Below are 16,944 nucleotides of genomic sequence, written 5' to 3'. Positions count from 1 at the left end.
TATTGAATCGGGATCCGATCTCTTTTGGTTCTAAACCGCCGCCAAATTTTAGCATTTCCGTTCATAGTTATTAGAATCGAACTGGACCATCCAGTAGTCCAACCGATTCAATCGTTAAACCCGCACCTCCACCAATAGACCCACAATGTCATGTTACCACCAATCGAAATGTCTCTTCGATGTATATAGCGCTAATAATTATATATATCATATGAACACATTTGATTGCCACACAATTTTTTGTTGTATACTTTATATCTAATCATAGTTATTATAGGCACCTTATATATTGGGTAAAATGCACAATTAAATCAAATGAAAGACCAAATTACACAATTCTACCAAATTGAAAAATATTACCAAGATCTCCCAAAAGCACATTCTTATGTAATTCGAATCAGTCTCAAATTAGACAAACCAACACTAATTCGAATTAGTCCTATTCGAATTAGTAGTAATGCTTGTAATTCGAATTTGTCCAATTTGAATTATGCTTGCATGTAGTCTTAGGGTAGTTCGAATCAGAGTGATTCGAATTATGTATGCTAGGACGTCCCTAGTAATTCGAATAATGGGTCAGCTTTGAATTAATTTTTCACCATAGTAGATCGAATTAATTTACATCTATTTATATATGATCCAAGCGTATATAAAGAATACAATAAAGAGTATATTTAATAATATCCATAATGAATTCAATAAAGAGTACATTCAATCATAAATAAAAAAAATAATAATTATAAATATTTTTTATAAATTATTAAAAATCAAATATTTTCTAAAAATATTTATTAAGATTTAGAATTTAGTCTTTACTATTTAAAATTAGTGAAATATTTGCCAAAATCATTGGTCAGTTAGCATTATTGAATCTATTAACCACGATAATATGAAGATGATTGATTGGTTTTCATATAAAAATATTTTTATTCTATTTAGTATTTAATTCTGATAAAATATTAATTAATTTTTAATTTAGTTATTATGAATTCTTATATCTAAGAATACAAGTTAAGATTGTTATTTAAAATGTTTTAAAATTTTTTATTTTAATAAATGCTCAACAAATCATTAAAATAAAAAAAGTAAAATTTAAAATTATAATTTTGGTAATATTATAAAGTTTTGAATTTTTAATGACTTGTAGAAAATATTTTTAATTATTATTTTTAATATTTTATAGAAAATATTTATAATTATTATTTTTAGAAAATGTTTGATTTTTAATTAGTTTAAAGTATGATTTTATTTTCTTCTTTTACATCCATATTTGAATGTAAATTTAAATGTCAATAAAGTAAACAAGAAAATTTTATTGGTAAATTTGTTCACATGAGTTAACATATATAGCTTATTTAACTTGTGAATTTTTTTTTTAGGTAAAACAAATGTAGAAAAAGTGTTACGAGTTTAAGTAACAATGATTTAAACATATGTAGCTTAAGATAGTAGTGTTATTTAACTAGATTATACCCAGATGGTTATTACTAAAAAAAACATTGCAATATGTGGTAATACACATTTTGCGGCGGTTTAAACAAAACTGCCGCAAAATGTAGAAAAATAACTCACCCAACGGTACATATAGCGGCGATTTTCGAAAAGATGCCGCTAAATGCAAGCCTGATTGAAATATAGCGACGGTTCGAGAAAAACCGCTGTTAAATGTAGTCCTGATTGCCACCCCCAACCAATAACCGCTGCTATATGTGCCGGGTGCCGCAGGTTTCCGTTTTGCGGCGGTTTTATAAAACCGCCGCAAAATTTTCGCCGCTATCTGCCGAAATTGTTGTAGTGATTAAATTATTAATTAAGTAGAATTAGGTTTGAGTGTTGAATAAACTCTATCCACTCAATTCGCACTCTTAATATATCATGTGAATATTCACAAGAATATATATATATATATATATATATATATATATATATAACGAGTAAAGATTTAAATTTAAATTATTGTCTTATACACAAATAGTCATTATCACTAAGCTAGTAATTCAATTTGCTAATTATAGATAAATAATATTTAATATTATGAGATGTGAAAGGACTAAATATTATGTTTGGGTAAAAATAAATTTGTTTTGCAGGTCAAATTGAGAAAATTAGGAAGCGAGTAGAGTTCGAGTTGAATTAGGATCAAGTTGAAATTTAAACCTTGCTCTAACCATTCCACCCCTAAGTATCATCAACACTCTCTAGTCTCTTTGCCTCTAGTCTTTCTTCTCTTTTCCTTTTTGTTTCGCTCATTCTCAACATGGTTGTCAATTCAGGTCTCCTAAACCAAATCACCTCTCTTTCCCTCTTTATTACCCAATTTATTTTTATTGTTATTGATTTTGGCTGTGTGTGGCAATGGGATAAAGATTAGAGATGATAACAGTTGGTATCTAGTTCAGATAGGATAAGAGTAATAGCGACAATAGGTGGTGGTGAAGGGTTAAAATTGGATAAAATGCGATTAGGAATCTGAGTTTAACATTAGGGTTAGGACGGTGGAATTCAACAAAGACGAACATATTCAAAAATCAATGTTTCTTATCGGAAGAATCATTTCAAAATTTATTGTGTTAGAAATTTGTTGAAAATTCTTAGAATTTCTTAATCCAAAACCATCCATATTAAATCATTGAGAACGAAATACTTGAATTTGGAAGCATACTTGAATTCGTGAACATGATTAAAAGAGTTTGGTTCTTTGATTTTTCTCAACCAAAGCCTTTTGTATCCCTAATAGGGCTGAATCACAGCTCCTCTTATGGAAAAAGGGCCGCAAAGACAGTTTTGATATGTTGGGAACCAAAATCCTTAAGTCATTATTTATATTTAAGTGCAGTATCCATTAAACTCTAATGGCCAAATAAAATAGTATCTATGATTTTATTCTCATTAATTCCAAATCAAAAGTAATTATGACTTATTCAATTCAGCATTTATAACAATAAATAATATCACCATTATATAAGTCATTTAATGTGAAATAGCATAATTTGTGATTATATAATTGATATATACACGAACAGACCACCTTCTTCCATAACGGACACTCCTCTTTAGAGAATCTCCACCACCATTTAAACAGAAGAGCTGAATTTCGAATCATAGCATCCCCAACCTCCAACCCACCTAGCTTTTTAGGAGTCTGAACCACTTCCCACTTAACCAAAGCCATGCCACTCTTTCCATCCTATTTACTCCATAGAATTTTCCTCTGTAAGGAGATCAGTTTCTCTGCAATAGCCTTTAACATCTTATACAGGCTCAGATAATAAACCGGTAAGCTATTTAACACAGATTTGATAAGTACCAATTTACTGGCCTTATTGAGAATCTTGGCCTTCTAGAGACTAAGCTTCTCCTCTACTTTGTCTATTACTGGCATCCACGTCTTAACCAACCTTGGGTTTGCTCCTAGCGAAATGCCCATATATTTAACTGGTAGATTGGCTTGCTTACAGCCCAACACACTACACATACGTCGTACCCACTGCTCATCACAGTTAACAGGAATCAAGCTAGATTTATCAAAGTTAATACATAAACCTGACATCAACTGAAAGCATCGAAGCAACCTCCTATAGTTCTTGATAGTATCTTCCTCAGGAGGGCAGAATAAAACATTATCATCTGCAAACTGTAGATGCGATAACTCAATATGATCTCTCCCAACCAACAACGGCGATATGCGACCGTTCCTTACAGCCTCTCCAATCATCCTATGTAGGACATCAACAACAAGTACAAAGAGAAATGGGGATAGAGGATCCCCTTGCCTCAGGCCCCTCTCCATCTTGAATGGCTTGAACGGCGAGCCATTTATCAACACTGACATAGAGCACGTGCTGACACACTCCATCATCCATCCCCTCCATCTATGACCAAATCCCATCTTCTGTAATACAAGGTCTACAAAACTCCACTTGACTCTATCATATGCTTTCTGAAAATCTAGCTTTATTATTGCCGCTTCCTTCTTCCTCTGTTTGATCCACTAAACCGTTTCGCATGCAATTAGAGCCCCGTCATGAATCTTCCGACCCTTAACAAAAGCACTCTGTGTCTTGCCTACTAGCCCTGGCATAACATTTCTCATTCTTCTAACCAGTATCTTCGATATTACCTTATATACACACCCCACCATGCTAATCGGACGCAGATCTTTGATTTTCTTAGCACCAGTAAACTTGGGTGCCAACGCCACCCATGTGACATTAGCATCAGGCGGCAACCTTGAAGATTAGAAAAAGCCCAATACCGCTGCCGTGAAATCCGAGCCTATATCAGTCCAACACTTCTTTATGAAGTTCATGTTGTAACCGTCACATCTTGGAGCCTTGGACGATTCACAATAATCCCACACTGCCTCTTTAACCTTTTCGGGTGACGATAGTAACTCTAAAGCAAGAGAATCTTCCTCGCTGATCCTTTCCACCAGACCATCTCTGAAGCCCACCTCAAGAGACCTCTCTTGATGATATAAGTCTTTATAAAACTCCCTGATGGTAATTTTAATCTTAGCTTGATTCCTTACCAATCTTCCATTAATAACTAACGTATCAATCCTATTATTTCTCCGTCTCACAGAAGCTAAGTTGTGGAAGTATCTCGTACTTTTATCCATGTCCTTTGCATGCCTCGACCTTGACATCTGCTTCCAATGTAATTCTTTCCTCACATACCATTTCCCGCAACAAGTAACTAACGCCTTTTTTCTTGCTTCCACCGTCCCATCATAACTCCCATTACCGACCATGTCATCAATCTTCTGAATCTCTTCCTCAAACTTCAAAATTTTCTTGTCCATATCACCAAAGTTGTCCTTATGCCATTTCCCCAAAGGAACCGTCAACGCCTTCAGTTTATCGGTGAATTGTACCTCTCCCAACCATTTCCATTCCTCCCTGACCATCCTTAAGAATCCTTCATGAGTAAACCATGAATCCAGACTTCGGAACGGCCTCGATCCATCTCTTAGCCTCTTCTCTTCTACTATGATAGGGTAGTGATCTGACAAACCCCGTGGACCGCCTCTCAAACGAGTCTCTGGAAATGCCTCCAGCCATTTCAAACTAACCAAAACTCGGTCAATACGGCTGCATGACTGTCCTCTAAACCATATAAACTTACGGTCTGAAATCGGCAGGTCTACCAAACCCATGTCGTGTATCCAATTCTTATAGTCTTGTGCCGACAAAGGTAAGCTTTCTAAGGCTCGCCTTTCTTCCACTTGTCTAATCTCGTTAAAGTCCCCCAGAAAACAACAGGCACCTGGACATAAACCACCTATGTAACTCAGCTCCTCCCACACAACACGTTTCTCATCTCTAGTGTGAGCACCATAAACCAAGAAAAACGCACAGTTAATAGAATTCTCTGTCAGTATCCCTTCAACACATAGCCATCGCTCACCTTTATAGCAATTTCCCATTTTAAAGAAACCATCATCCCACATTAGTAACAACCCACCAGATACACCATCAGACTCCACATACTCCCACTCCGCACAACCGTTCCTCCAAATTTTCAAAACATCAAACCTTGTCACTAACTGTCTTTTAGTCTCTACCAAACCTAACATATCTAACCTATGTTTTCTCTTAAGTTCTTTCACCATTCTCAACTTCCCATCACCCCTTAACCACCTACTATTCCATGAACTAATAATAATTTTAAATTATTATTGCACACTTTTTTGGTATTTTTGGGTTTGCTCTGTCTTGCTTTAGCCTTCTATTTTGTCAATCTTCTTTTTTGAGCAATCTCTTCATTCTATTCTTGGAGGATAGCCATAATGTCATCTTCTTCATTAAGCAGCATTGCTCCGGATTCTTTCGCTAGCTCCCATGTCTTCCGATTTTCCAGCAGTTGTTCATCCAAAGTTACATACTCATTGCTACTGTCCTCATCATCGTTGGCATGTTCTTGTTCCCCTTTATGGTTGTCTCTGTCAAAGTATCCCTCCTTCACATTTTGAACCGACGGATTTCTGTCACTAACCAAATTAATTCCCACACTTACCTTCGCTAAATCTGCATTACCACCAATTGTTACATGATAGGCATCATTACTGTGTCTGTCCACTTCATCGGCCCCTTGAACCTCCTCCAAAAGCGTCACTGCCCCCTCCACCCTGTCAGCCTATTTTTCCATCCCAGAAGCCCTTGCCACCACTGATTTAGCTACTGTTACAGACTTCCTCTCACCAGCGATGCTGATCATACCCGCCGTACAACCAGCGAGCAATGGGGTGCCATCAACCTCGGTCAGCCTCCGCCTCAAGTTTGTTCCTCCGACGGTCGCCGCGCAGCCTTCTTTTTCATCGCTCATGGAACCGTCGCACTTCTCCATGTCGTCCTCTTCCAACCTGTATACGTGGCTGCGCGCTTCATCACCTACAAAAAAATTATTTTGACAGCATAATGTTAAATTAATTTATTTTAAAACTAAATCTTTAAAATAATTAGACATATTAATATAAATTATTACCAATTTCCTTGCCTAACGAGAAATTGAAATTGCACCTTAACTTTATTAGAAATTTTCTTATATAATAAAAAATTAAGATGCATGCAATAAATTATCAATTTCTATGTTTAACCTAAAAATTGAATCCACTCTAAACATCATAAAGGATTCAAATTACAAAGGAGATTCAACAATTTTTTTTATATATACCAAAATAAATCATACAATAATATTTAAAATTCGTCCACACAAATTAAATCCAAACATGAGGAAAGAATAGACAAAAAAAAAGAAACCTCCGTCGAAATAATACTCACAATAATTTTCTAAAACTAAATTGAAGAAATAAATATCATTTATGTGCTTGAAAGTGTGACACTGCATTATTTGAGACAAAAACTGTATTACCCTTTATTTTGTTTATAATCTTGACTTCTCCAATAATAACTAAATTAAAAATTGTTTTATGTCAATTTCATGACAATATATATATATATATCATTACAAATCCTTTTAACGTATATGTCTCAAAAAAAATTTTATTTTATTATATATATTTATAAGCCAAAATAATTGAATTCCATAAACAAGCATTAAAATCCATGACTTTAATATGTACAAAACATAACTTCATCCCAAACATAACAGAAGAGAAAAAAAAATGAATCATAATTGTACTGTAATTGAATATGAGCAATGTGCATAGCTTCATATCCTAATAACATAATATAAGACATGGAGGAATGAAAGTGCCGCATAACAAGAAAGCAAGTAACAACATACATAGTGACTATATGCACATATCAATTGATCCAAATAAGAGAAAAGTATTGATCCAAAAGGCCAGTGTCAAGTAATAACTAAATCAAATAATAATTGAATTATTAATTATTGCTCACTAATAATCTAGTTATAGATGATTCTGATACTACATACTTGTTGAAAATTTTTAGAAATTTGTAACATAAGACTATCCATGTTAAATCATTGAAAAAAAATATTTGAATGCGAACGCATACCTGAATTCGTGAGCATGATTAGAAGAGTTTGGTTCTTTGATCTTTTTCAACCAAAGCTTTATGTATTTCTAATAGAACTGAATCATAACTTCTCTTATGGAAAAAAAGGCTACGGAGGAGGCTTTGACGTGTTGGGAACAAAATCCTAAAATTACTATTTATATTTGAGTGTTACACCCATTAAACCCTAAAATCCAAATAAAATAGTATCTCTGATTTTATTCTCATTTAATTCCAAATCAAAAATAATTATGACTTATTCAATTCAGAAATCACCATTATATAAATCATTTAATGTGAAATAGCATAATTTGTGATTATTATTATTATTATTATTATTATTATTATTATTATTATTATTATTATTATAAACAAATTAAAAAATTAATAATTTTTCAACATATTGTAAAGTTAGAGATTTTTTTGAAAATATTAGAATCTCTATAACAAAAGAGCATAAAATTCAATCTTTGTTGATTTTCAAAAAAAAAAAAAATCAAATTTTAATATAAGACAAATAAAAAGATACATATACAAAATTTGCGAAAAAGAATTTACCATTTACCTCTCCTAATTAAGAATAAACTACTATTTGTATCCATAAATTTTGCGAACGTTGTACTTATGAAAGATGGGTTCCGTGTGACAATAGTACCCAAATCTTGATTTTTTGTTGACTTTTTAAAAAAATTTCTAAATTACCCCTTTTATCTTCTTCACCCTGTATTCCTCTGGCCATGTTTTCGATCACACTCGGCAAGTTCAGAAGTTCATTCTCATCAATGTACTCTACCACCATCATTTCTCCTTGTTCTCCAATACTCAAACTGAAAGAAGATCCTTCAATAATAACGTTACCACCACCACAACCTTCTAGAGGATTTTGCGGTAGCCTAGTCTGAAGAAGACGGGAACAACAAGGGTAATGATGTTAAAGTTAATTTGGATTTGGAAAACAAATTGGGATTAAAGAAAGAGAGATGGGATTGAGGATAAAGGTTGGAGGAAGGCATCAGGTGTTAGGGTCTCGAGGAGATGGTGGCTGATGGTGGTGAGAAAGATGAAGGGTGAGGGTTGTGAAATTTAGAATTTGGAGAAGAAGATAGAAGAGGTAATTTGGAAATTTTATTAAAAAGTCAACAAAAAATTAGGATTTTGATATTATTATAGCACGAAACTCATCTTTTTTGGATACAACCTTAATTTTTTTGTTTGATGGGTATTTTTTTCTGTGTTCGCAAAATTTATGAATATAAGTAATCTAATTAACTTAACTTTTGATTCATAATTAGTTTCATCACATATTAAATTTTACCATTTGTATTAGTTTTCATTGGCATGAAAGGTATCTTTAATCATTATTAATAGGAAAAGTATAGGTAGACAATGAAAATATTAAACAATGTGAATAATGAATGTATCAGATGTTCATTTTATTAGGTGTGCGAATAGTTTTTCTAATATTAAAATTTAGGTGGGTAATTTGAAGATATAGTGTGTTTTTATTTTATTGATGGTTATTCATGTTGTTCAAAAAGTTATTAGTTACCTAACATTATTATTATTATTATTATTATTATTATTATTATTATTATTATTATTATTATTATTATTATTATTATTAAATTCTAATTTACAGATTATATAGCTTCTCAATCTAGAAATAAATTATTAGATAAATAGATAAAGATAATATTAAAGTTGATTGTCAGATAATGTCACCAGTCACCACAATAATGAACCTTCATCAAGTCATTAATTTAAAAATGTCTCGTACAACATGATTCTTGTTTATATGTACTGACTACTGAGTAATATTATTTTCGATAAGGGATAATGGATAATAGGATATGAAGATGATTATGATAAACTACAATACGTAGCGAATGGTGATGTGTGTGAGTTGGGGGTAAAAATAACTTCAGGTACAAACTGTTTTAAGAATTAAAATTTATTAATAGATTAGATATAAGTTTATAAATTAGTCTAGCTGATTTGTAAATCTGGATTTATTAAAATATAAATAATATATAAATAAACTTTTTATAATTTAAAAAATTATTTTATTATAAATATTTTTACATATTTTAAATATATACTTTAAACATGCACCAAAAATAATTTAAACATTTAGATAGTGTTATAAATATTTGAATGTAGTACATTATATAAATAATATTATAAAATATTATTTAAAAATATCTTTTTTGTAAAAAAGAAAATAGGCCTTCTAATAATTGTAGGTCAAATTTAGTACTGGAAAAATAATATATAATAAAAAAAATGACCAATTAACTACACTTAGTTATAGGCTAATTATGCAAGACTTTTTGAGATGACTTTTTTTATCGATATATACATGAAAAATTCTTTATTTTTCATAATAGGCACGAATGAAAATTTCTTCTAAATTGTGCATGGCCAATTCGCAACCCTCACTCACGAAATGGAAATAGGCACCATTTCATGCAAGGCGGCCACGAAATGGGTGCTGACATCTGACACACGCCATGGCAAGCTCACCAACCACGAAATGGAGCACTTCAAGGCTGACACACACGAGGTGATATAGAATAGTAGATATTTCATGGATTTCTAAATATCTGAGAACATGCAACCTATTTATTAATTAACTACAATCATTCAAAAATAGAAAAATATCATTTATGTTCAGTAATTTTTTAATTAAAATTAGTTTCACAATAAAATTAATTAACTCAAGATGATAAACCATTAACAACTCCTTCAATGTTATATTTGATTAATTGGTCAAGGGTCATATCAGATGGTGATGATAATGAGGACCTTGAACCATCCAAAACTCGGCTCATTTCAGAAACTATTGTGTAGGACAAGCCCCACGTATCACACATTGCTTGTTCAGATTGACGCAACCTGAACCGCCGGACCACAACAAAATAAATGACGGGGTTTAATATTTATTATAGGCGTCAGGTAACAGACAGTGGCACTTGATTGATAAATTTTATTTTTTCAAAGGAAAGTCTTTTTTTTGTTTGTTTGAATTAAAATCTCAGCATAGATGTTAATCCTTGTTGTTAATATATTTTTATCATGATAATCATTGTCTTCAAAATTCAAACTCTATATATCAGCTTCTAACATTTCAGCTAAATCATAGCATTTATACTCTTTTTTCTCTCAATCTAAGATTTCAGCTAAATCATAGCATTTATACTCTTTTTTCTCTCAATCGTAATTTTTTTTCTCTATGCTAGTTACACTTCTAGTTCTACGTGAGTCAACCATTTATAATAAAATTGTATAATATAATAATATAAATTTGTACTATACAGTATTTTTTATTATCATTGAAAATTTGATTCAAAATAATAAAATTATATAATCTAAAATTGTACTATTTAGAATTTTTTTATTGATGATTTGATTTCAAATAATAAAGTTATACAATGTAATAAAATTATAATATAATTTCAGTCGTGGAATGGACCAACTCGTGTGTGCTGTCAGTGAATTAGCCACTTCGTATGTGTCAGCTTTGAAGTGTTCTATTTCGTGGCTAGTGAGCTTGGCATTGCGTGTGCAGATGACAGTACCCATTTCGTAGCCACCTTGTATGAAATGGTATCTATTTCCATTTCGTAAGTGAAAATTACGAATTGACCATGCGTAATTTGAGAGGAGTTTTTATCCGTGTGTATTATAAGAAATAAAAATTTTTTTATGCACATATCAATAAAAAAACCTTTTTAAGATTGAATATGTAAATGTGACTTTTATATGTTTGATATGCGGTTGTATTTTCTTTTATTGTATCTTATGTCAAATTCTTTTTTATGTAACAATGATTAGTCTCAAATTTTTTTAGCTCATAAAAATCATATTATATTATAAAATTACTTACCTGAAATCAATATTAATAGATAGAAACACATAAATAATATGTCATATATAATATATCTCCAGTAAAAAAACTAAAATAAAATAAAGTAAGTTAGGTTAAAAAAAATAGGTTTTTTCGTGAAGCTATTATTAGTGCATTATTACCGGTGAATAACACATATTAAATATATGTGTCCATTTATCTTTTATATTGTATTTTATTAGGATAAAAGTAATTTAGTAAATATAAAATTTAGGATAATTCACATGAATAAATTGAATAGAGTTAAAAATTATATAGAAGTCCTAAACACAAATAAATTACACATCTGTGTTCGATTTACATCTCTATGTAAATCGAATAAAGTTAATTTGATTTATGTCGTTCTCATGTAAATCGAATCAAATGAATTCGATTTAGCATCAGCCATAGTAAGTCAACATATCTTATTTTAATTTATTGTTGGAGTAGCACATAACAGACTAAATTAATACAACTGAGTTCGACTTATAAGCTTATAGCAATAAGGGTAAATCAAATCAACTAAATTTGATTTACTTCAATACGTAACTGAATTTAAATCAAAATTAATTATTTCAATTTAAGATTAGTTGTCTCCTATAAATACAACCAGAATATTTACTCTTCATTAGAGTGGCACTCACAATGACTAATGATGATAGTTTTTTAGTTCTTGTACACTATAGAGAGAGGATTAAGGAAAAAACGAGAGAATAAAATTTACTAATAAGGATTCAATGAGTGTCTTTATCAAACCTTCTACAAGTATTGCTCAGCTAAAAAATACTATAATCCAAAAACTAGGAGTCCATGACATGAAATGGGTGAAAAAATTATTTTATAGGATTCAAATTTCTATTGTCCGAGATGGTGTGTAAAAGTATGAATCCTTTGTAATAGATAGTGAAGAAAATTTGTAAGTTTTGTTTCACTGTTGTCGTCAGTTTTCCGAGGTGAGAACCCATGAAATGTTGGCCAAGTTTGGAGATATGGTCTTTAGTTCAGAAGGATTGAATCAAAATCCTCAATCAGTAGTAATTCCAGGAGCCTCTAGTTAATGTCTATTGTTGCCTCTTCTTCTATGTCTATAATTTCACCCGAAGCAGTGTTGGTGGCATCTCAATCCTTCATAGTTGATCTAAAACCCGTTAATGACGGAGAAATTGGTGATAATTATTCTTTTGGTAAACTTGCGATAGCGATAACAAATATTTCTAGGATGATACCGGCTTTAAGGGGAGTGGAGAACTAGATCTTGTGGAAGATGTACTACGGGAGCAAGATGATGTGGAGCCTGCTATGATAGATGAGGATAGCGATGATGATCTAGGGAGGAGTATTCCAATTGGTCAAGGTGGACCATTGAGTTTTAGAATTCAGTAATATCTGCTGCACTTTTCGACTTTAAACCTGGAGGCCATGAAACAGCAAGGTTTTTCTAGACGTAGAATTGGGATTTGGTAGTAGAGATGGATAGGATACATAAACCTCAACTGAGTTTCAAGTTGGTCAACAGTTCCAGTTGCATCACTCTAAGTCCTTTCTTGCTTAAAGTTGGCTGATATCTCAACCACCTGTCATCCGATATATCAGGTCAATAATAGCAAGTTATAGAACGATTAGTAATTGACATAACACACTTAACAAACATAAGTACCTGAACGCCAATGGCCAATCAAATGCATCAAAATCAACAGGTCTGAAAGTAAAAAAATGCCAAAAGATTCATGACTTAACGATGTTCCTATTGGCAACATGACACAAGCATCGATATAACCATGTAAGAGTGACAGACTCCCAACTGTATTTGTCCAAGTCTTGCAAGCTAGTTACGTAAGGCAGCCATCCGGGTGACAAGTTTGGGACACGTCTTATCCTTATAATGTACGCCCTTGCAAATCTCCTAACAGTTTCCTCATCCGAATGGAGAAAGCTCATTGAAAGTCTCCTGAAACCACGAGTACTTCATCTGAACTTGTCAATGCAGTGTGCAGAAGGTAACATACCGAGTAGCTCCTCGAACCAAATCCAAGAGTTTGGCTGCCCTCAATAAATCTCTAAAAGTCTATCAAGAATCTACTCATGTAGTCACCATCGATTGGAAGACCTAGTTGATACGCCACATCTTGTAACATAATAGTTCACTCTCCGGATGACATATGAAATGTACACATCTTTGGACGCTATCTCTCCACAAAAGCACTAACTTGCGTCTCATCCAGCCTAAACCAGTGGTTGTTGAGCCTCGCAGAATGATATAATCCGACAATCTCTAGCTATGGTATGATCTAGTTGTCCAGGGTCATACTATGTTGCCTCTTTATATTGGTAATACATCGAGTTGATTATATAATAGTAAAAATTATTTTACTAAGAATCCTTAATAAATTTTACATAATTAACAAATAACTATATCAAATCCTCATAGAATCTACATTTATCTATCACTAGCATTTTTTATTTAAAATAACATCTAATTTAAGACAATTCTAAATCACTATTATCACTAATATTTCTAATTTAAAAATTTTAATAAAAATTTTTAAATCAGTACTCCAACTAATATTTATAAACTAATAATTTCAAGTTACTAACAGCTACTAATATTTCTAATCTAACATGAAGAAAAGAAATTTTATGTACTCACATCTTCATTGATGTTACCAATAATATGGACAACTTCGTTCAATCGGTAAATACGATTTAGGCCGTCCTCCATGACCGTAACTTTGAACTTTGTCACTTTTGCTCTGAAAACTCTCTCTCGCGTGTAGGGTTTGGAGGTGGGGAGAAGACTGTGAATGTAAATCGTATGAAGCTGATTCAAACCCTTATAGAAGAAGTCCATCAGTAAATCGAATTTATTTGTTTCGATTTATGTATTGAACTTTCTGGTAGTAAATCGAATTCAATAAAGTCGATTTATCTTTGCCAAATGCGTGATGCTATAATTTAAATATGATTAATTTGATTTAGTAGTGTTCTGACTCTTCCTCTAGTAAACTAATTTCGTTTAATTTGATTTATTATGTTCCTATCTAATTCAAATTTTATTAATTCGATTGACGTGTAAATAGAATAAATTTAGCTAACTTAATTCGACTTATATATAGATGTTCAGAATAAAGCGTGTAACTAATCAAAATATTTGCATAATTTTAAATGAGGTTTAATTTTTCAACATGAATTACCCTAAAATTTAGTTAATAGATAATAATATATATTTAAATATTTATATTTGTATTTATGTTTATATTTAACAATTATTAATTTTAATTTCATAAAAACATTTTAAATATTTCTCATTATTTTTATATAATTTTTAAATAAATTTTATATATCAACTTTATTAATAAAAATAAAAATAAAAATTAACGTTTTAGTTCATGTGTCGTTATTAATTAGTTTTTAAAATTATTTTTCTACAAAGAAACTACGGAAAGAAAAAAAAAGTTAAGGGGTCCCCACAATTCTTCTAATCAATTTCTGACAGCTTTGTGATATGCCTTGAAGTAACTTTGTGATATGTAGTTAAATAGTGCGTTTAGTTACTTTATTTATTTACCTTTTCATTTTGGACTTGAAGTAAAACTTTAATTTTTTTTTAGTTTTTTGAAATTCCAGAATATTACCGTGTGGAGTACGTATACTCGTATAGTATGTTTTCCAATTGCAACGGGTTCAACTGGCCCACCACAATTATTGTAAGTTATTTTTTGACCATCTATACATGTATGGAAGCAAAATAGAGCAACAGATTTATTTAGCAATAAATCAAATCTTCAGTCTTCTAGAATGATTCTTCCTAAGTTTCAGTCTAAAAAAAAGGTTTAAAAAAAAAACGAAAATTTCATATTATTTATAACTTGTAAATGCATGAACAATAAAAAATACTATGTACGAATAAAAAATTAATTCATAAATTAATTATTATATTATTTAAATTATTTTTAAAATATATAATACATATTAAAAAAAATAGAATTGTATTGATGAAATAACTCATTCTCTCTTTTTTTTGTCATCACTTTAGTTGAATTTATCATTATTAAGAAACCTACAGATCAGAGCATGTACATACACAAACACTAATATATATATATATATATATATTATAACATACGAATATTAATTTTTTTGTAAGATACGAAGATATAATATATATAATATATTAATATTAAAATATAAATTAATATTTTAAATAATTCTAGTATCTTTTTTAATTACATATATAAAATATTTAAAACAAATTTTAATTTTAATAATATATTATTTTTAAACTCATTTTAAGAATATAGATTAAGAAAAATATTAAACATTAAGATGTGTCGTTTAAATATATTTAAAAAAGTTATTTTTATTTTTTATTAAAACACATTTATCCATAAAAGCACACATATTAAAATAATATCAAATAAGTAGTGTATCTAAGATATGTTAAACATAAACATATTAATATAATAAAATATCCATATTTTATAGACTAAAAGCTTTGATAATTTTTTTAATTCTACAACAAATATTTGATTTATCTAATAAATAAATATCATCCACAGCAGATTTATTCTCTTGGCCTTCTATGACTTAGTCTATCAAGCTTGAACTCAAAATCTTTAGTATAAGTATTGTTTTGGTTCCTAACATTGAAGGTCATAATCGAAATCATCTCTAACGTAATTTTTGATTTAGAATCATCTTTAACGTTTTTTTTGTATTAAAATCATCTTTTTAATTTTTTTCGGACAAAAATATCCTCACCACTACCAGCACAATTACCTCCTCTACTACCACCAACACCACCACCACCATCACCACCACCAACACCACCACCACCAACACTAATACCAACATTACCACCACCACCACCAACACCAAACCAAGAAACAGAAACAGATAACAAGGAAGCAGAAGTAAGAAAGCAGGAAAGCAAGAAAGCAGGAAAGCAAGAAAGCAGAAGCAAGATGCAGATGCAGAAAGCAATGTAGATGAGGCGGCGAGGCGGCGGCAGTGGCTTGCGTCTCCTCTCTCCCTCGCGATCTCCAGCGGCAACGGCCACGACGACGGCAACGGCGGCTCCAAGCTTCGCCGCCGCCGTCCCCTCCCCCTCCCCCTCCCCCTCTCCCCTTCCCCCCACCCTCGCGTCCTTTCCCCCCCCCCCCCACACGCGTTGTTTTATTTTTTTTAATTTTATAATTTTTTATTAAAGTAGGGATAGTTTAGGAATAAAATTAAAAATTTTATTAAAAATGACGATTTTAATACGAAAAGAAAACGTTAAGGATGATTCTAAATCGAAAATTACGTTGGGGACGGTTTCGATTTTGACCCTCAACGTTAGGGACTAAAACAATACTTATACCCAAAACCTTTCAATTAAATTTCTTCGTTTGCTTCTGTTTTACCACTCAAACAAAATCTTATTGGCCTAAAATAAATAAAAAGAAAAAAAATAAAATAACTTTTAATGCAAAATTAATTAAAATAATAAATATTTTATTCTTTTAGTAAATAAATATGTGTGCTTGAAGAAATGAAAATTTTTTAAGATGTATTTTTTGAAAAAAAAAATTACCA

General features: G+C 31.1%; 1 protein-coding gene and 1 pseudogene across 1 annotated transcript; both read right to left on the bottom strand.

Annotated features, from left to right (window-relative positions):
- Positions 1-4,237: 4,237 nt before the first annotated feature.
- Positions 4,238-5,614, bottom strand: LOC107615732 (uncharacterized). The gene has a single exon (XM_016317770.1). The coding sequence runs from the start codon at positions 5,612-5,614 to the stop codon at positions 4,238-4,240; it is 1,377 nt and encodes a 458-aa protein (XP_016173256.1).
- A 20-nt stretch (positions 5,615-5,634) lies between these two features.
- LOC148546033 (uncharacterized) lies at positions 5,635-6,219 on the bottom strand (annotated as a pseudogene).
- Between the last annotated feature and the right edge of the window lie 10,725 nt (positions 6,220-16,944).

The sequence above is a fragment of the Arachis ipaensis genome, chromosome B9, assembly GCF_059453495.1.
Source record: "Arachis ipaensis isolate K30076 ecotype BB chromosome B9, ASM5945349v1, whole genome shotgun sequence".
NCBI classification, from domain to species: domain Eukaryota; kingdom Viridiplantae; phylum Streptophyta; class Magnoliopsida; order Fabales; family Fabaceae; genus Arachis; species Arachis ipaensis.
The sequence above is the reverse complement of the archived record's forward strand: the minus strand, read 5'-3'. Positions and strand labels throughout refer to the sequence as shown.

What these genes read in the sequence shown, in the direction of transcription:
- LOC107615732 (XM_016317770.1), bottom strand. Translation starts at nt 5,614, where the DNA reads ATGGTGAAAGAACTTAAGAGAAAACATAGGTTAGATATGTTAGGTTTG.